Here is a 21,441-nt window from a genome sequence, read left to right on the forward strand (position 1 = left end):
GAACTACTTTCCAAAACTGGACGCCGCCAGCAGCCCCAGCCTCGCTTCTTCACCTGGGACTCCGAAGTCTCTCCGAGGCTGAAACCTCCCCGCCGCCAGGTCGCCCTCGGGGTCCCAACTGTCCCCCTCCCCCCCTCTCCCCCCACCCCGTCGAAGGCGCCCCCCGCGGGCGGCGGCGGCGCCAGGCCCCGCCCCTCCCCCATGATCATTAGCAGCTATTACCCTAAACACTTGCTCCTGACTTCCTTTCTCCCTCCAGGCATTGGCGAGGCGGCCTGTCAATCAGCTCTCGGGCGGCAGCCCCCCGCGCGGGGGCTCAGCGATGCCAGGCTTGGCGACAGGCGGCAGTGACGGCGGCGGCGGCCACGGCACAGACACACACCCTCCCGCACGCGCGCGCTCGGGCAGCGCCGGCGGACGGGCGGCGGAGGCACCCTCGGAGCCCGGCGCTGGGCGGGGAGGGGGCGTGCGGCCGGGGCCGGGCCCCGAGGCGCCGCATGGAGGAAGACATGCAGCCCGCGGAGGAGGGGCCCAGCGTCCCCAAAATCTACAAGCAGCGCAGCCCCTACAGCGTCCTCAAGACGTTCCCCCGGCAAGAGACCGGCGCTGGCCAAGCGCTACGAGAGACCCACCCTGGTGGAGCTGCCGCACGTCCGGCCGCCCCCCGCCGCCCTTCGCGACGCGCGCCGCCGTCTCCATCAGCAGCAGCGAGCCGCCGCCGCCGCCGCCGTTCCCGGCGCAGAGCACCTACCCCCCCGGGGCCCGGCCGGGCGGCCGCCGCCGCCGCCCCCTCTTCGTCATCGCCTTCCGCCGCCTCCCAGGGCCACCTGCGGACTCCCGCCGCCCCCGCCGCATCCTCATCTTCGTCTTTCGCCGCCGTCGTCCGGTACGGCTCGGGGCCGGCGGCCGCCGCGGGCAGCAGCAGCGCCGGCAGTGACGGGGCGAGCCTGGAGCTCAGCGCAGGTGCCAACTCTTCCGCGCAACTTTCCTTCCCGCTCCGGCCGGGGGGCGGGGTGGGGACCGGGGACGGGGCCGCTGGGGACAGCGGACACCCTCCCGCGCCGCGGGCCTGGCCGGCGGGGCGGGAGGGCTGCGGGATGAGCCCCCAGCTGGGCGTCGCGGCGTCCGAGCGCACCCCGGAGGCCTCCCCGCGCGGGCAGCAAGTTCTGGGGGGGCTCCGCAGCGTGGCCGCCGCCTGGTCCCGGGCTTCCGACGGCGCGCGCCTCCTAACAGGTGGCTCCGCCGCTCGGATCCCGCGTGGCGCCCAGGAAATGCCCGGGCGGCCCGTCGGCGGCGGGGGACCGGGCGGGGGACGCGGGAGGCAGCCGTGGCGCCGAGGCCGCAGCCGGAGTGGAGACCGGACGCTCCAGGGTGACAGCCGCGGCCGCGCCCGGACACTCTCGAGCTGCTCCGGCGACCTGGGGGGCGTCCTCCCTTGAGAGCCTCCGCCGCCGCGACGTTTTCCCCTTCCACTTCCTCCTTTCACCTCCCTCTCTCCATTTGTTTTTCCGTCTCTCTCTCTCTCCTCCTTTGGTTTCTGGTCCTATTTTTCTCCTCCGCTTTGATGCACTCAGTGTCGCGGTCTGCGCGGCTGGCTCTAGTGCGCGTGTTGTCTCCGCTTCTGTGTCTCCCCACCCGCCCCCCAAAGTCTCAGCCCAGCCCGTGGGCTCCTCTGACCACCCCACCAGGTGGACCTGGCGCTCGACCCCGCGGCCCAGCTCCCGGAGGAAGGCATCCCGCCGCTCGCCCCAGCCCCGAGAGCCCGGGCGCTCCCGGCCCTGGCGCACAAACCCCCACCCCGCCCGCTTCCCCCGCCGCGGGGGGGCGGGGGGGGAGAACCCTGCTGCGCCGCGGGGTCTCCCTCCCCGGAGCGTCTGGGCCGGGGCCTGCAGAAATGCCTCGTGGAGCGGGTGCACCCCAGGGTACCCGGTTCCTCTCCTTCACCTGGAGCCTGGGGGGCGGGGGGGTGGGGAGGACTGGGGCTGGGAAAAGGCCAGCCCTCCTGCCTGCAGCGGGAGGGAAGCTGGGCCAGTGCATGCATAGCCCGGGGCCTGCGTCCCAGGGCCCTCTCTGCTCCCCGAGGACACGCAACCACGTTTTCCTGGCTCATGAGAACTAAAAGTTCCTGCTCAGGCCTTGGATGACTCTTTAGAGGCCCCCTGCCCCAAATTCTGCATCTCAATGAATCCAGGGCTTTATTTCTAATGAAAATACGAGCATTGTCTCTAAATGAGTTATAGGTGCCGATGCCAGTGTTCTGTTGTTTGTCAATATTTTGACACATGAAGGATGGGTTTTGAGCAAGAAAACCTAATTACAGGTTATAGTGAAGACTTGTTTTGTTGCATACCTCACTGATTTGGAGACGTTTGACTGCTTTGAATGGGGTTCTCATGTGGGTGTCCTTATTGGTCACTGTGTTTTTTTTGTTTGTTTCAGTTGCTCTTGGCCCAGTATTCTGTTGTGTTTTTATATTCATTCTCCAGGTTACTTGCCCACTTTTATTTTCCTCTTTATTCTTCTGTTTCACCCCCAGTAAGAGGTTTGTGTTCTTTCTCCCCCGACTTGATTTGTTCATGCCCATTTTTAATCCCCAGCACTGCTTTATCTTTCTATATTTTTATTTTGTTTTTCAGAAGTGAGTCCTTTTCCTGTTTTCTGTGTTTTGCTTAACTCATTTGCATAACCTCAGTTCCACTGTGTTCATTCGGGTTTTTCCCTCTCCTTTTTCGGTCCAGTTTAGTCTTTACTCTCATCTTGCTTTCTCTTGTCAGTGGTTGCTGGCTTTCAGTCTGTTACTTCCTTTTATACACAATAAATCTGCCCCTGTCATTTCCACTTTTACCCATAGTTTTATTTTAACCTTGCTTTTTCCTTCTTTTCTCTGCACTAGTCACTTGCTATCCTGCCCATAGTCTTTCCTACTCTGGCACTTTCCTTGCTGCTTTCTTTCACAAGTAGTTTTCTTTTTCTATTTTTCCTTTCTCATTGTGTTCTAAATGCTCTCTTTTAGTGTGTCTTCTAATAACCTATTTAGTCTACTTTGTCTCTGTCCCCAGGTGGAAATCACATCACTGAATCTAAAGAAGTGAAAAGGGGCTTGTTGATGGCCCCTTTCTTTTATTGTCAAGGCTTCTTTTTTCTTTTCTTTTTTTCTTTTTAGAGAGAGAGAGAGAGGTCATAGAGTGGTAAGTTTGATAACACCAAAGGTCAGGATACCACGTGCTTGGTCTGGGGGGAAAAATAGCCCATGGTACTAGACATCATGAATTGTGGTCCTATTAATCACTGATGGACAAGGCCATCTCCTAACAGACACAGTGATGTGAGTGACCATCAGAGGGACAGTCACCTGAAGTGCTGATTGGCTCGTTGATGAACTAGTGGTTCCACTTTGAACCAATGAGCATGTGTGCTCAGAGGGATGACCATTTAAGCATACTGAGTGGGGGTGGGGTGGTCATGTATTTGTTGCCCCCTAACAAAAGTGTTACTGCAATTCTCTCAAGCCACCTAGTAAAGAAAACTGGAAATAGTCAGAACATGCTTAAATGAGTCAAGTACAGAAGAAGGGGGATAAGAGTGTCCAGAGTAAATGCAGTGAGAAGATGAGAGGGTTGAAGTGAATCTCGCTTGTCATTAAGGGCCATAAACCATTGAGAAGAGAAATATGTGATTAAAAATAGATTTTTTTCAACATTCTTATAAAATATCATGAAGAGTGTACTAGTAATTTTCCTTAAAAGGGGTGAATATACCATGGTTTTAAAAGCATGTTTTTCCTCTGTGGGAGGCTTAGAGTTAAAACCCACGTAGATCTTGATATGCAGCCTAAATTTGGCATCAGGAAATGGGAAATTGCATCTTTAAGCAGAGTACAATCAAAAATGAATTACAATAAATCCTATATAATTGCATAGGTCATTCTCTTTAATGAGATTTTATTAACCTGACTGTCAAGCTTTTGAGTCAGGCAGATATTTTATCTTCTTCAACTGATAAAAGTGTCAGCTATAAACCACCATATAAATATTCATAAATCTACACATCTGTGGCAGCCTATCAGCATCATTCTTTTGGACATTAAAAGCATTCTAATTACTTTCTGTCTAGCAGAGCTGAAATGCTGCCTGTTATAGTATGTGCTTGGCAGGCATGATTGCTTTTGTTTGCCATCACAAATAGCAGCATCCTATTTTATATACCGATGGTCCAGAAAATATTCAGGGATTGACTGAGCAGGATGCGTATTAGGGAGCACCATCTGGTTTTGATAGCACCAAGTATATTAACTCATCTGTTAATTTTTGACACATCATTGATTTATTTATTTAGAAAAATTGCATCCTGTTTTGCTGTGTTGATGTTTGCCATTACGAAAAAAAAAATAGGATGGCATTTTTTTAAAAAGACATAGTTCATTGATTTAGGACAAGGGTGATGCTTCCAAAGAGGCTTTCATTTTCTAACTTTCTATGCCATGGTGTCCTTTCTTAAAAAGAAGTTATATTACTGTCTTAAGGAAATTAATCTATTTTGAACTAGCTGGAAATCCTTTGGGTAGATATACTAAGTAAATACATAATATTAGGTCACAATAATTTTTTTCGGCATTTTTAATATTAATAGATGTCACCCTTGGCTGGGCTAAAATCAAAAGGTTACCACTAATCTCAACTACTGTGATCTCCTTCATAGAAACAGAATACTCTTGGGGATATGCTGTGATGGACAAATTCCACCCAAGGCTTTGCTTACAAAGAAGCACATTAAAGTAGGGACCCTGCGTTTGATTGCTGACTTCCTATCTGTCTTATACACTTACAGATTTAAGATGGATTAAACCACTTAAATTCAGAAAAGTTTCTAGAAATGAAAATTTTTAATTAAAAAAATAACCATGGGTTCAGATTCTGGAATCAGATTAGGTGCAATTTGCCCCCTGATATCTCCCAACAGACTGCACAATAAAGCAAAATAAGTTAGACAGAAGTGGTCATTGAAGGTGGTTTGTGACTGACATTTTATGTGTCTATCAGAGAAGTTAGGGATAAAATTGTAAACTGATGACTTTGTACTTCTTGGCCATCATCTGAGTGGAGCATTCTTTGACTAGAGGGGAAAAACAGTTTAAAAATTCAAAATACACGTTCACACTTTGCACAATTAAGAATCATGGATCAGTGGCCATTCAAATGCGTGCATATGAAAACAACTTTTCTCCATTTCTTAGCGATAACGGGCATAGCACAACACTTGCATTTCTAATTATATTCTGTCTGGAAAGCTGAAGTATTGCTGGCTGCTGAATGTATTAAGTGGAAAGATTTACTGTTTTCTACCAAGTGTAATAGTAATATTTTTCATCACACTCATCAATGTATTGATATTAAAACTATTCAAATATTTTAACATACCGAAAAGAGAAGAAATTCCATTTTAACACTTATAGTTGCTGTTTTTGCATATGTCAAGTCTGAGAATGTAGCATTTAAAAAAACTGCAGGCAAAAACTTATTTATGGTTGTAGCTATTCTCTGATATTCTGAGTGTACTTTAATACATTATCTTCATAATGTAGGGTATTACATAATGATTTCTTTTTCAGCATATTATGAGTTTATCCTTCAATTAAGAAAACAAATCATACTTGTCCCTAAGTCAGATTCTTTTCCCTTAAATCTTTACCATAATGTGATTTATCAATATGATTAAAACTACTGAGTCTTATTTAGGATAGTGAACAAATATATTGAGCAATTTTTTCTAGACAATTCTATTTTAGCCTTCCCTTTCATATTTTGTTCCTTTCATCAAGGTTATGTTAACAGTGTATAGGCTGTAAATCATTTGGGACTATGCTGATTAAAATGCAAACAGTAAATACAACTTCAGGTCTAGAATGGGATTATAGGATTAAAATGAATGAAAACTGCTAGTGTGCTAGAATTGAAAATTCCCAATCAATATTATCCTTTGATTTTACTAATAAAAGAACAAAAACCCGCAAGTAAAGAAATGAAGAGGCAACATCTTAACCCACCCCAGTTAAATGGTTCAGCTGTTTACTATCTTGTTTTTGGTCATAGTGAAGAAATGATACCCAAATATTTGAGGTCTTTCCCCCATTAAGTTTTTATTTAAATCATGGGCTCAATTCTTCACTCCACATGGCAGGGGGCAGAAGCATCGTCAGTTCCAGTGGTTGGTGTGGAGATGCTTGCCACATCCATTATCCCTTTTTCTCCAAGGCAGGAAACAGACTACCTTGGTAGCTTCTTCAGCCAAGTTCCCAGCCCATCAATCCATACTGGCTTGAAGCTATGCCTGGCATCTGGTTCTTTCTTTAGCCCTCAAACCAGTGGTGTAAAACAACAGACCTTTGTCTATTATTTGTGGGATTCAGGACAGGAGTACAAATGCAAGCCCACATATCATAGATCTAAGTAATTAAAAGACCTACTTAAGCTAACAAACAGAAGTATGTTCTATCTCTCTGCCCTGGCAAAGACACCATCATCATGACCACGTTTGACTTTCAGCCAGCCCATGGCCTTCTGTTGCCACCCTCAGCGTCATTTTCCTGTAGCAGGGACCTCATATGCACACACGTATGGATGCCCCAGTTCAAACTTCCAAGCTCTGGCACCATGGTCTGTCTTTGGGAAGATGGCTCAGGGAAGAGACCAGCCCTTGGAGCAGTTTGACCAGGGAATTCCATTCCTCACTGTGGGGAGAGTGTGGGTTAGAGGGGGAGGGTCTAGGCAGGGGCCCTCCTGCCTGTGTCTAGGGCAGTACTACTCCTAAGAGTGAGGAAGCACCAAGCCAAGAAGAAAATACTACTGTGGCCTCCTAGCCCGCTTAGAGGGGTCTTGCCACCCCCACCCAAGTAAATCTGAAACTGCTATGAACTGAGATCCTCTGTCTGTTTACAGGAGTCCCTCATGCATTCAGTAAATGTTTCTTGAGGTACTATGCCGGCCCTCGGACCCCAGTGCACTCCATCCCACTGTGCTCATGGAAAGTAGTCTCTCTTCCTCTCCTGAACCTAAGAGCTCCGGCCTCTGTGTGCTGACTTCTGATTGTTTCAGAGGGATCTGGGAACGGTAGCATTGTATGGATTTGGGAGATATGAGGGGTGCTTCCTGTATGCCAGGTATATTGAAACAGGAGACGTGGACCCCCTCCAATTCTCCCAGTACCTTAATTACTTTAGGAAGGAATAGTAAGAAAAAAAGCACCCTGGCTGGTTTGGCTCAGTGGGTAGAGCATCAGCCTGTGGACTGGAGGGTACTGGGTTTGATGCTGGCAAGGGCATGTACCTGGTTGCAGGTTCGATCCCCGGCCCTGGTCAGGGGACGTGCGGAGGCAACCAATTCAATGGATGGTTGAGTCTCTCTCACATCAAAGTTTCTCTCTGTCTCTCTCCCTCCCTTCCACTCTCTAAAAACAAAATCAATGGGAAATATCCCCAGGTGGGGCTTAACAAAAAATAAATAAATAAATAAATAAATAAATAAATAAATAAATAAAATGTAAAGAAAAAAGCAAAGTGGAGCATGGAGGTTTCTGAAGGGTGGTTTCATTGGTCATATATCCTGGATTTCTGGAGAAATCAATTTCTAATCACAGCTCTTATGGTTCCTTGTTCCCATAGAAGCCCTGGAGGATCTCACCATTTTTCATTTTAAAAGTTGTGGGGGTTTTGTTTAATTGTTTGTTTTCAAGGGAAGAAATATAGCTAGTCAACATGCTCAGAGACAGCAAGTAGCTGGTTACACACTATCATAAACAGCAGTTATTGACACCAAAAATCTACAATATTTTGTTTGTTGCCATTATTCGGGGGTGGGGGTCTGGGAGGGAGAGGCTTCCTCATACCACTCCGTAGGCCCTAAAACCTCTCTCTCTCTCGCTCTCTCTCTCTTTGTACTTAAAAATAGCTCATCCATGCTGGGTGCTGGTCGGGAAAGAAGGGACTCTACCTTGTGACATTTATATTTAGGATGAATTTTCCAGACATTTAGACTGACAATATTAAATCACATTTCCACTGTTTTCGGAGTTTTTTTTCCCTTTGTTTTTTTCAGTGAATTGATTGCTTTCTCTTTGCTCTTTGCTTTCGCCGATTAACAGTTAATATGCTTTAGAATTCGTGTATGTGAACTGGCATTCTGAGCACATGCCATTTTGGGAGATGTGGCACCCTGACAGAAGAGGCACTGCTGCTTTTCAGATGACGCTCACAGAGATCAGCCTAAACGTTGGCCTTGACGAGAAATCCAAGTTGGCAGATAAATTAAAAGGAGGAGTAGTGGGCACAGACACTGGATAGCACGTACAGTGTTGCTCCGGGGCTCCTCATGGTGTGCCTGATGGGCCCACTCTTTGTTTTATCTTAGACATCTAGTGAGCTCTTCAAAAAGACTTATCTTTCTTCTCCATTTGTATCTGGGAGCAACGTACTCTCGGCAGGGATTGTACCAGCTGATTAATAGCAAGGGCGAGAGGGCACTCCAGAAATAGAAGTAATGATTGCTCTAAGCCCTCCTATCAATGAGAAATCGAGTCTGCAGTGGCTGGCTCGATTCATTAGAATAACGACATTAATGAAGCCATAGGTGCGAGTTCAGACCTGTGCAGGCCAGTTCATGCCACAGGGAGGGGAATCTCTCTACGGGGCCCAAAGGCACACAGTCCAGAGGCAGGGGCTGGGGACAGCTCATCAGGCACCCCACCAGTCAGAACAGCAGGAAGCTGCGCATCTTGTTAAAAGTGCATTCTCCGTGCCACCTTGATATGCGATGGTAGAAATGCTTATTTCTAACATTTTTTAATGTTAAACTCAAAACTGGGGACTTGGCTTATCTCTTGTCTTTGGCTGCTGGTCTCTAATGTGTCTTTTCCTGCGTTTCAGAGAGTCGCATGATCTTGGATGCCTTTGCCCAGCAGTGCAGCCGAGTTCTTAGCCTCCTAAACTGTGGAGGCAAACTTCTGGACTCCAACCATTCTCAGTCCATGATTTCTTACGTCAAGCAGGAGGGCTCAGGTTACACTGAAAGACAGGATCCGTGTCACGTGGGGAAAGGGGTCCACAGTCAGACTTCAGACAATGTAGACATAGAGATGCAATATATGCAAAGGAAACAACAAACTTCTGCCTTTTTGAGAGTTTTCACTGACTCCCTGCAAAATTACCTGCTCTCGGGGAGCTTTCCAACTCCGAACACCTCATCGGTCAGCGAGTACGGCCACCTGGCCGACGTGGACCCTCTGTCAACCTCCCCCGTGCATACACTGGGAGGCTGGACCTCCCCAGCAACGTCTGAATCCCATGGTCACCCATCGTCTTCTACGCTGCCCGAAGACGAAGAGGAGGAGGAGGAGGAAGGCTACTGTCCCAGATGCCAAGAGCTGGAGCACGAGGTCATTTCACTGCAACAAGAAAATGAAGAGCTCAGAAGGAAATTGGAGAGCATCCCAGGTACCTTGTCATGTTACTTCCAAGACAACTGCAACTTCTTTCTTTCCGTTGTCTCATCTGTGTGTGTGTGTGTATGCATGCATGTATATATGTTGTTTGTTTTTGGCCAGCGATGTAGAAGAGTTGGAAAAACAGGTATGCACAGGGTACCCTTAAGCCTGCCTGTGCCAAACAGAAACTTCAGGATGAGCCACTAGCCTTGTCCTGTCTGTGTTTAAGCCACATGATTCTTGGGTATAGGCCTGAAGGCCATAGTCCCATTGAAAGATGTCTCTGTTGATATAAAAGTGATCCCTAGGTGTGGTACAGTGAGATGGAAATAGGCCAAGTACTGTGAGCCTGAGTTTCCTTAAAAAAAAAACACAGCCCTGTTTTCTTTAAAACGCCTTTTGTATTTTTACAGACATTGATATATGTGTTTTATTAATCAGTGATAGAAATTAAAATGAAATAATACCTTCAGAGAGACAGGGCTCGAGTAGTAATGAACAGATGAACTCTTCTAGTCCATTAGTTTCTCAGCTTTCCTGTTAAGTTTCAAAAGGCAGGGTTTCTTTTTAGCATGCAAACTCCTCCGTACAGTTAATAAGCAGCTGTAAACTAAAAGGAATAGATCGAAGACAGACCAGTAATTAGGCTGATCCCAAACTATTTGTGCCCCTGGCAAAATATGAGGCGTTTTCTGCCTCTTAGAGACACTAGATTTGCAGAAAAGTAAAAGTCGTCTTTATGGCAAGGTACTGATTGTGCTTATGTATTTGAATTCATGCCTGTATGTCTGTGGCTGACAAAAGATATTAAGCCCTGGCCAGTGTAGCTCAGTTGGTTGGAGTGTTGTCCTGTGCACCCAAAGGTTGCTGGTTTAATTCTCCGTCAGGGTGCCTTCAGTCAGGTGCATATGGGAGGCAACCAGTTGTTTCTCTCCCCTCTCTCTCCTCTCCCCTCTCCCTTCTCCTCTCTCCCTAAAAAAAAGAAAAAAAATACATATATACACGTTTTCTTAAAAGATATTAAGATCATTAGCTAGAACAGTATCTTCAAACCTCTTTAATTACACAGCCATTGATAAAAAATTTTGAGCACCAATGTACACATTTATTGGTTAATTACATAGTACATGTTCTACTATCCTAATACGTTATGTTCAAAATAAAGCATACATAATAAATTTAAGTCTTTTAAAATCCTCACTTGAGGATATGTTTTATTGGTTGTTTTAGAGGGGGCAGGGAGAGAGAAACATTGATGTGAGATAAAAACATTGATGGTTGCTTCCCATATATACCCCGTCTGGGATGGAACCCACAACCTGGGTAAGGGGTCAAACCTGCAACCTGTTAGTGGTACAGGACAACGGAGCCACCCAGCCAGGGCTATGTTTAGATTTTTGAGAGCTGATACATAAATATAAACTGAAGTCACTTTTTTTCCTACCTCGGTGTCTTTGTGCCACCCAATTAGGCGGCTGAATCTAGAAAGGGCGTGTTGAAAGAAGTTACCCACTTCTTTATTAGTACACATGGGAAGCAAAAACAAGTGTGAAGAATTGCCAAATCAGAAATGTATTTCCTTTCTTTTTATTTAAAAGAATTTTCCAAGTAGACCTAAGGTTTGGTTCAGAATATTTTGGAATTAGATCTAATACAGTAGTTTTATGGGAGAGAAGCAAGAGGTAAAGTTAATCCATTCTCTCTTTTGTGTTTGAGCCTTGGGGTTAGATACAGAGACACGATGTCTTCTGCCAGGTTGCCAGGTATCCCACCAGGTTGGCACTGACTGCAGGAGAGAGACTGGGTAGAACCTGCAAAACTATAATGGAACCAGAGCACTTCCAAGTCAGAGAGATATGGGTGCAGCTAACACATCGTGGGATTGTACAACTTTCACAGTTCCATAAATGATGGTCGATTAACTATGGGATTTTACCCTCAAAGCGGTATTTCCCATTTTACTCCCCACTCCTTCTCTTTCATTGAGGGAGAAAATCGAGACCAACCAATTGTGATACTTATATCAACTATTCAGAACTGTGGGTAAGAGTTCTAGAGTGCAAGGACAGGTGACATAAATGTCCAGGGTATTATTGTCTAATTCGTAATCCTAAATATTTGGCAAACCATCTGTCCTTGGTAAGTTCTATGCAGATAGGGGGTTTCAGCCCACCTCTCATTTCCTGAATCTGTCCCAGATGAAATGTCTCTGTTGGGGATAACGTATCACAGACCTGCCACTAATCATTGTCCTTGTCTACTTCCCGGGAAGACAGAAATGCTGCAATTTCTTGAGCCCTCTTGACGCCAAGACATTGAATAGCACAGGTTGATATTAGCTAATTACTATTACTGTAAACATTTCAGCCCTGTTGATAACCCCGAACTTGAACCAATAGACATTTTACATGGAGAACAATGGTTGTGTTAATAATCTATACTGAAACCCAGCTATAAAGATGAAAATCAGTTTGATTATTATGGATAGAAAAAAATTACTATAAAGTGCAGGAAATAATTTATTTGTGATCACTTTATACATGTCCTCACTACCTGGGGACACCTTAACATTGGGCATCAGGTTGAACGTGTCACTTGGAGCTGAAAACTCGACTCAAAAAGGGACATTATTGCCCTCTTGCCTTCATCTCCCAACTTCTGTTTTGGCTAAACAACCAACCAATCTGGTGATCACCCAAGGATCCACTTTTCGCTCCATTAGCTATCTGTTTTGAGGGGGGGAATCTGTTATTTTTAGATACCCACTTGAAGAAAAGTGCAGCAAGTAGTACTCTGGGTTTGCATGTATCAAGAGTATTTTGCAAGTAGTAACTTTCCAGTGTAATGTGGGATCGATTTTCTCTAATCAGTGTCAGCTTCCCACTGGCCCCGGTAGGCCTCTGTTGTCCTGGAGGCCAGTGCATTTGCATGGAAGGACCTGGGACTTTCCACTGGTGGAACCTAGTTACAGCCAAGCAGGATGGATGATTATAAAGGAGATGGTAGCATCCCGCAGTTAGCAGAGGAAATAAGGTTAACAGGGAGATGGGGCACCTGCTCTAGGTCAGAGCCAAGACACTTTTCTCAGCCACTTCTCTGCCTCTCCACAGTCATGCTGGTGAGCAGCACTGAGATTCTTGTTTTGTTGTTGTTGTTCCTGTTTTTCCTGAAATAAAGCAGTAGTACCTGAGAGCAATTCTTCATGTGAACGTTCAAAAGACATGAGCCTATGCAGTGGTTCTCAACCTTCTGGCCCTTTAAATACAGTTCCTCATGTTGTGACCCAACCATAAAATTATTTTCGTTGCTACTTCATAACTGTAATGTTGCTACTGTTATGAATCATAATGTAAATATCTGATATGCAGGATGGTCTTAGTCGACCCCTGTGAAAGGATCGTTCAACTGCCAAAGGAGTCTCGACCCACAGGTTGAGAACCGCTGGTTTACAGGAAGAAAAGGTTTCGCTTGGGTAGCTATCAAAGGAGAAAAGGAAGGTGGTAGATCTTACCAAAAGGAAAGGCAGGGAGAGGTGTTCTTCCCAGCACCACTTGAGAGGGTCTGTGTTACTGTATTACTTGTGAAACATTCAACAAAGTCTTAGTAATTATCAACTACCTACAAGCAAAGGGCTCTGGACAGTACTCGCTAACTTACTTTCCAAAGTTAACTTGCACGTGTAGGCAATTAAATATTTTATCCCAAAGACGCATTAGCACATTTTCTTCTGTGTTAGATGATCACACTAGAAATTAGACAGTCTGTTTAAAAGTTTAAATTTTTGCCGAACCAGTTTGGCTCAGTGGATAGAGCATCGGCCTGTGGACTGAAGGGTCCCAGGTTCGATTCCGGTCAAGGGCATGTACCTTGGTTGCGGGCACATCCCCAGTAGGGGCCGTGCAGGAGGCAGCTGATCGATCTCTCCCATCGATGTTTCTAACTCTCTATCCCTCTCCCTTCTTCTCTGTAAAAAATCAATAAAATACATTTTTTTAAAAAAAGTTTAAATTTTTTAAAGTAAAGAGAAAACAGGTTAAAAGAAAAAAGCCACAAAAGGAACGATGTTTGGATCAGGAATACAAAGAGCTGCGAGGTTATTAAAGGAAGGAAAATGGGCCCTAGCCGGTTTGGCTTAATGAATAGAGCATCAGCCTTCGGACCAAAGGTCCTGGGTTTGATTCTGGTAAAGGGCACATACCTTGGTTGCAGGTTCCTCCCCAGCCCAGGCCTTCGATCGAGACTCGTGCAGGAGGCACCAATTGAATTGTTTCTCTTACATCAATATTTCTCTGTCTTACCGAACCTCTCACTTTCACTCTCTCTAAAAATCAATGGAAAAATATCCTTGGGTGAGGATTAAAAAATAAGTAAAAAATAAAGGAAGGAAAATGCTGGGGAAACCTTTCATGGAGAGGGCGTCAGCTTAGAGTACTGACATTTATTTAAAAAGCTTACCATCAACACTAGGTGACAAAAAGTCATAGAGGATGGATATTAAATATCATTATTTCATGTAAATTAAGACCCCGGTGAATGTAAGGCACACCAATACTTTATGTTCCACTAAGAAAGAAGAAAAACACTGCAATAGATTATAATTATCTTCGAACACCAAGTTCAGAGATTTTAAAATACGAAAATACAGGTGTTAGAACCATAAGATATGGTCATTTAAAAATAATTTCCTAACTAAAATTATTATGACACATTATAGGAAAGAAATACTTGTTGATATTTTTAAAGAACTTTCTACTTTTTAAAAAGTATACTTAATATCATCTCAGTTATCCTCGTAACTCCAGTATTTCCAGTTTACGGACAGAGGTGTTGAAACCTGGACAGGTGATCTCTGTGCAGACCTGGGAATGTACTCCAGGCCTCTGCTCCAGATCTAGTTTATTAGCGACTTCCACCCTCAAAACAATCAATTCTCTTTTTCGTGGTAGTTATCTTCTCTAAAGTTGCTGTGGGCACTGAACACTGAACCACTCCACTGCTCTTAGGGGAAATGCAGAGCTAGGTTCCTGTGAGCCTTTGGTCACAGCATTTTTATCAGCCGGGTAATACCTTATTTTATGTTTGTTTTTGTTTAGAGAGACCTTATTTAATAGATAGTGTTGACTGATTAACATTGAACTCACAGCCAACAGCACTATAACTCGTGCCTGAATGAAACTGACCTGACACAGATCATCTCCGTAAGGCACAGCACAGCCTTCTTGCACTTGGCAACACTAGACGGCACTCAGCTGTACATTGGAGTACATTTTAAACAGCGCAGTCACCAACAGTAAGCGCAAACATGTGAATCATGTGGCACCGAAGAGACCATGAAAAGGACACTTGTTTGTAGTGTGAGAGCTGAAATAGGCGGAGCGTTACCTTGCTCTGCCTCAGCTGGGGATGTGTGCGTGGGCTGCTCAAACTTTCCAGAGACCTGCAAACGACCACACGAGCCCCGTGGGTGTTGATTTGACCATTAGAGAGCAGGCAATTTGCAAATACAGAAGCCGCAAATAAAGGGGATTGCCTGCTACAACCTGGAGAACTAACCTTGGATTGCGCAGTTCTGATCCTAGTAGTCCACAGCTGTCATTTTCTAAGTAAGATTCTTAAAAGTAAATCCATGTCAGCTTTGGGGTAATAGTAATTTTGCCAGAATAAAAAGCCCTTGGAGTTAATGCAGTGTGGATTCGCCAGTACCCTCCACTGCTCACACCGCCCTGCAAACTCACATGTGCCCAGAAGTGCTTGCGGAAGAATGCTCAGGCCGACTTCTGGGCCTGAGGAACACACTGTAATCATATTTAATGTGTGTGTGTGGCAGGGGTGGGGGGGTGAGGACAATGAATACATGTAAGTTTTTCATTGTAAAAAAGTTAGAGGCTAGCCAGTGTGGCTCAGTGGTTGAGCGTCAACCTATGAAGTAGGAGGTCATGGTTTGATTCCCAGGCTAGGCACATGCCCAGGTTGCAGGCTCTATCCCCAGTGTTGGGCATGCAGGAGGCAGCTGATCAGTGATTCTCTCATCATTGATGCTTCTATCTCTCCCTCACTTCTCCCCTCCTCTCTGAAATCATTAAAAATATATTTTTTTTAAAAGTTAGAGCAAATGGTATGAACAGAGAATCAAGTTTTTTTACTTAGAATTTGGTAAAAGTCATCACAACTCTTGTTACAGCCGTAGGTGAGGTTGAAGGACACAGAACAACGTGAGGTGGAGAGAATGGATTTCAAGTCAAACCGGAGTTTGGATTTCTGCTCCTGCTATTTGCAGGCTGTGACTTTTGGCAAATCACTTAATGGTTCTGAGCCTCAGATTCCTCTTCCTGTAAAGTGAGGTGAATGATACTATAGGAATGTTGGAAGTATTGTATTCATTAAGTAGCAACTAGGTCTCCCAGGAGGCACTCAGTAAATGGTGACTTTAAGAACCAGAGAGGGAAACTTGTTGCCTAGTAAGACAGAAATCTTAAGTGGTTTTCTTAGATTATAAGTGGTATTCTTATCTTGTAAAGAGGCACCGTTCACTTAGTTCCCCAGGTGAGGAACCTCAGATCTGTCCATACAGCATCTCTCTCCGCTGTTCTCAGTCTCTTCTCCTGTGGATTCCGGCTCAGACATACCCATCAGTGGGTCCCTCCTCTCACCCTCTGCTTTCATCAGCCTGGGCTGCTGCAGTAGCCACTCAGCTCCTCTCCCAGACGCCAGGCTCTCCCACTGCTGAAGAGCCTCTAAAGGCTTCACACGTCCGTGGAATCAAGCCCAGCACCCTCCGTGCAGCACACGCAGTCCTCTGCTGCCTGGGCTTTCCCTGCCTGTCTCTGTAGACTTGAGTCTCACTTCCCGCCATACACCAAGTGTCCCAGCCCCACTGGACAGTGCCGTTCCTGAGGAGCCATACACTTTCTGCCTCCGGTCTCCCCTTATGCCTGCTATCCCTTCTAAGAACACAGTGTCCTTCTTCCCACTTGAGAAACTCCACCTCACCTTTCAGTATTCGGTTCAGGGGACACTCCTCTTTAACAAACCTCTCCCACGGTTCCCAGGCAAAATCAACCACTTCCCATCAAGCCTATTTCTGTTAAAGTCGGTATCAGGGGAAGGTTTTACTTTCTGTATGTGTCTCTCTCCTGATGGCCTGAAACGGGAGAGGCAGGCCATTAAGGTCCTTGAGGACAGAGACAAGTCATCTTTGTATCCCAGCTCTCTAGCCCAGTGTCAGGCATGTAGCATCCACACGTCAATCAGATTACACAGAACGTTGTCATCATCAACAGCATAACCATGCATCTGTTGGCTGAGTAATGCTTAAAGCTCGTTGTTTATTTCTTGCTATTTACAATTCAGGAGCTCATACTTTACAGCGACGATGTAAATAGGACACTCAGAGATGTTACCAGCGCAGATGGCCTGGTTGTCGAAGACCGTGAAGAATGTCGGTCTCCCTATGAAATTGCATGCGGTGTATTTTGAGATCGAGTTTTGAGATTTACAAACAATTATAGAGCAAGGTAGCTTACATAACGCTTGAGGAATGAGAAGAGAAACTCTGATCCAGATTTTAGCACAATAATCTGCAATGAAAATCAGGCCCTTGAAACCCAGGTGCCCTTAGAACAGGCAAACAGAGAATTGCAGCAGCTCCTTGGAAGGGCCGTACCTCACAGTTGTCACTCAGACTAGACAGCAGCCCAGTCAGCAGAGTCAAGTAAGGGGCCCCTCTCAGGAATGCACTAGGCTCCAGTTCATGAAATAACAATAGCTTCCGTTAGGCAGTATGTACTGGGTGCCTTCTGCTTTACATGCGTTTCAGTTCATTCGTGTATGCAGTAATATCCCTTTTTTTAAAAAATTCTCGATATTTTCCATTGATTTGTTTTTTTAATATGTTTTTATTGATTTTAGAGAGGAAGGGAGAGAAACATCTATGTAAGAGAGAAGCATGGTTCGGTTGCCTGCCTCCAGCACACACCCTGACGGGACCACATGCACAACCTGGGCATGTACCCTGACCAGGAATCGAACCAGCAACCTTCAGGTGCATGGGAGGACTCTCAACCAACTAACACATACGGGCCAGGGCTCCATTGATTTTTTTTATAGAGAGAGAGGGAGAGAGAGAGAGAGAATAAAACAATCTGTTGCCTCCCGGGGATCAAACCCCCAACCTAGGTATGTGCCCTGACTAGGAATCAAGCCAGCAGTCTTTTATTATGTGTCTGGGATGACGCTCAACCAACTGAGCCACCAGGCCGGGCATAATATTCTTGTTTTACAGATGAGGTAACTGAGATAACAGAGGCTAAGAGAGGTTAACCAGTTAACTGTCACGATATTTTAAATTTAATTTAAAAAGGTCCACCACTTGCATCTATAGACGCTTATGGTGTACAAATGGTTAAGTAGCTTGCCCAGGATCACACAGTTCAAAAGCGCCAGAGTCAGTGCATGAAGGGAAAAAAATAGTATCCAACAATTACCTTTGAACCAGTTCCCCAGCCTTTCTGTCAGTGAACTGTTATATACTAGTATTCTCTTAGACCAGCTTCTTTTTTAAAATATGTTTATTGATTTCAGAGAGGGAGGGAGAGGGAGAGATGGAAACATCAATGATGAGAGAGAATCATTGACCGGCTGCCTCCTGCATGCCCCCTACCCGGGATTGAGCCCACAACCTGTGCATGTGCTCTGATTGGGAATCGAACTATGACCTCCTGGTTCATAGGTCAATGCTCAACAACTGAGCCACACCAGCTGGGTCTCTCAGACTATCTCGAAGACCCTGTCTGTGTGGGTTTAACTAACTTTCCCTGACGATGCCGTAAATCATCCACCCAGGCCCAGGGCATCTTTGTGGTGAGCACAGCACATTCAACTAGGTAGCTCAGGTATTTGCAACCTGATATTGGCAACCGACTCCTCTCAGTTTGGACTTGATTGACGCAAAAGATCTTTCTACTTTGCTTTCTCCCTCCCAGATATTTGATACTTTCCCCAGAATTGTCAAGTATACATTTTAAAATGTCACTACATAGAGGAGGAATAAAATGGGAAATGTTAATATCAGGACAGGCAGTAGGGACATTTGGGTACCTTCATAGCCTCGCTTCCCGTTAGTGAGAAGTTGCTACAGTTTTGGTTCCTCATTTATTTTTTTATTCAACCTTCTAGATGGACCTGACTCTGTCAGAATGCGTGAGTGAGTGAGCCCTGCCCGATGGGGCTGCTCGGGGTGGCTTCTCCATCAGCAATGACTTGCCTAGAATTCGTCATGTGCACCAGGAGACAATTAGATGTGAAGGCCTCTGGAGCATCAGTCAGCTCCTTGGCAATCCTGTGATCTTTCGGCTGCCGTAAGCCCTGACCTGTCTCTCCTTAGAGGCCAAAGGAACAGTGTCAGGCCGGGGCTGCACAGAACCACACGGGAAGCCCTGGCCCCTCACTCCCCATCCGCGAGGGCCCCACGTCCTCACTCACAAAACCCAGTGTGTCCACAGAGCTGTCGGTAACAGAACAAAAGGGCAAGAGGACCGCGGGTTTTCACTGCTCCTGCTCGGTGCCCTGTGTGCCCCGGGCAGGCAGCATGGGGTAGCTGTGGTTAGGATGGTTCTTCCCCCTTTCCTCTCTGCTTTAAGAGACACAACTGCCTCCACTTTCCAGGCTGACTGGTTTATTTTATTTTTTTCCACAGAAAACATTTCACTTGGTTTTATAGCTTCCCTGTGTAAATCTAGGCAACTCTCCCAAGAGCCCTCCATCAGGGGTGATGTCCCAGGTCCGTGAGGGCCGGGGCCCTGGGGAGAGGGTCCTGTGGCCTCTGCCTCCTGAGGACCAGGGCTGGGAGTTTGCCATGGGGGGCAAAGGGGCGGGGCTGCTCCAGGGCCCGGGCAGTGGTTATTTCCGGTTTTTAGCAGTTGGCTCAATCTAAGCCTTATCTTCCTGGCCTTCAGCCTTGTGCCAGACACCAACCGACAGGACCCACTTGTCTAAGGGGAGCCCCTTAAGTGCAACATGTCTGAAGCAGCTGACCTTCTCACTGTTGCCCAAATACTAGTATTTGGGGTGTTCAGAATGGGAGAGTCGACCTCCGAGCCCTTCCAGGGCCCCTGGGCAGCACTGAGGGGAACAGAGCCAAGGAATGGAGACATCCCTCAAACAACTTTCAGATTCTTCTACTACATGCCCACTGTAGAAACTGTTTAAAACTGATGTTTGCAAGCGCGATAAAGGATGAATGTAATAGCTACACAAATCCTGCTACTAAAATATAATCATGGTTAATTACTAATTATTAACACTTTGGCTTATTTCTTTCCAGTCTCTTTCTCTAGACACATAATTACTTTAACAAGGTGGAAGTCATACTGAATATTCAGAATTTATTTTATTTTATTAGATGTATTAGGGTAACATTGATTAATAAGATTATATGAGCTTTGAGTGTACAATCCTGTGATACATCATCTGTTTATTGCATCATGTGCTCACCACCCAAAGTCTAGTCTCCTGCTATAACCATACATTTGACTCCCTCGGACCCTCTCCAACCTCCCCCCAGCCCTCTCTGCCTCTGGGAGCACCACACTGTTGTCCGTGTTCATGCATTTGTTGGTTTGTTGCTTTCTGTTTTTATTCCACATACGAGCGAAATCACATGGTTCTTGTCCTTTTCTGTCAGACTTATTTTGCTTAGCATGATACTCACAGGATCCGTCCTATTGTTCCAATGGCAGGATTTCAAATATGAGTAAGGGATCAAAAGAAGTTTCCATTCAAATCCTAATCCATTCATCAGTATTGACAAATTTTACTGAAACTTTCAAACTAAATTCAGTACCTTGCCCGTGTCACTTGGCAAAGCAGTGACATCTGTCCAGTTGTGTTCGATTCTAACCACAAGCAGTGAGGACAGAGTGCTGCTCCTGGGGTCCTCCCGCTCAGCCTGTGCAGAGAAGGCTTCACCACAGTGAGTCAAGTGGATCCCAAAGGAGGCTCCCAGTCAGTGAAAACCAGAACTCGGACACAAACCTGTGTTCTGCCTCCATTAGCTTCTCCAGTCTGCTGCTTTTCCTCCCGTAATTAATGCCCATTGCAAGAGATGGGTTCTCACTCACTATGGAATCCGTTAAGTGGATTAGACTTTGAATAGGCAGGTGACATTGTGGGTACTTGACTGTTCTTATTAAACTTTGGTTTAAGGAAAGTCCTACTTCAGACTTGGCCAGGTACGCCTTCTTTCTGTTGACTTCTGAAGAATATATTTAAATGATTCAAGAGTGGCCTGGGACACAGGACTGCAAGGCAGCAGCCTATAAAGATGGTTATTTAAGAAAATAATTTTTCGGCAAGAAGAAAAATTTCCTAACCCACTCCTACTTCCTGTCATTCAAATTCTTCAAAGGGTGTTGATGGGGTTTTTGATTTGTAATGTCAATGTGATATTGCCTAAAAATCCCAAAGCTGTTAGCAGTGGATAAAGATGATCATTTCTGTTTGCTTTCTTTAAAAAAAAAAAAGTGGTGAGAAAAAGTAAAGAAAGCCCAGTAGTGGTACTTTAAAATTGGGGCTTAGGTTAAATATTTCTTATTTTCTTTAATGTGACAAAACCATCTTAAGAAAACACACAGCTAAGACATAGTGGCAATAATTCGTATAAATTAGGCTATTACCTGAGCTACCAAGGCCGTTAAAAACAATTACGTACTTAGTACTACTGAAAGGCTTCTGAGATAAATCTTAAGATGTAGGAATTGCTTATGCAATGCTACAAAAAATGCCAGGCTCTATGTTGGATTACTATCTGGTCAGTTTTATTGTAATTACTCAGTGATTCTATAAGACTAAGCCTCAAAAAAATAATGAGCAGTTAATGAACTACACAATAACCAAATCTGAATCGGGCCAGGTCAGTTGAGTTTCTTGAGATGAGAGAGAATAGGAAACCTAATGGGAACTGTGTGGCAG

General features: G+C 45.5%; 1 protein-coding gene across 1 annotated transcript in view; it reads left to right on the forward strand.

Moving 5' to 3' along the window:
* The first annotated feature begins 497 nt into the window (after positions 1–497).
* The window catches only part of BEND4 (BEN domain containing 4), a 38,426-nt gene continuing 17,482 nt past the window's right edge, over positions 498–21,441 (forward strand). The window contains 5 exon segments of the mRNA XM_070397401.1: positions 498–587; positions 589–659; positions 661–751; positions 753–963; positions 8,918–9,484. Of these exon segments, the coding sequence (XP_070253502.1) occupies positions 498–587; positions 589–659; positions 661–751; positions 753–963; positions 8,918–9,484 (1,030 nt within the window).

The sequence above is a fragment of the Myotis yumanensis genome, unplaced genomic scaffold, assembly GCF_028538775.1.
Source record: "Myotis yumanensis isolate MYYU_CA2020_CCGP unplaced genomic scaffold, mMyoYum1.0.hap1 SCAF_1, whole genome shotgun sequence".
Classification (NCBI taxonomy): domain Eukaryota; kingdom Metazoa; phylum Chordata; class Mammalia; order Chiroptera; family Vespertilionidae; genus Myotis; species Myotis yumanensis.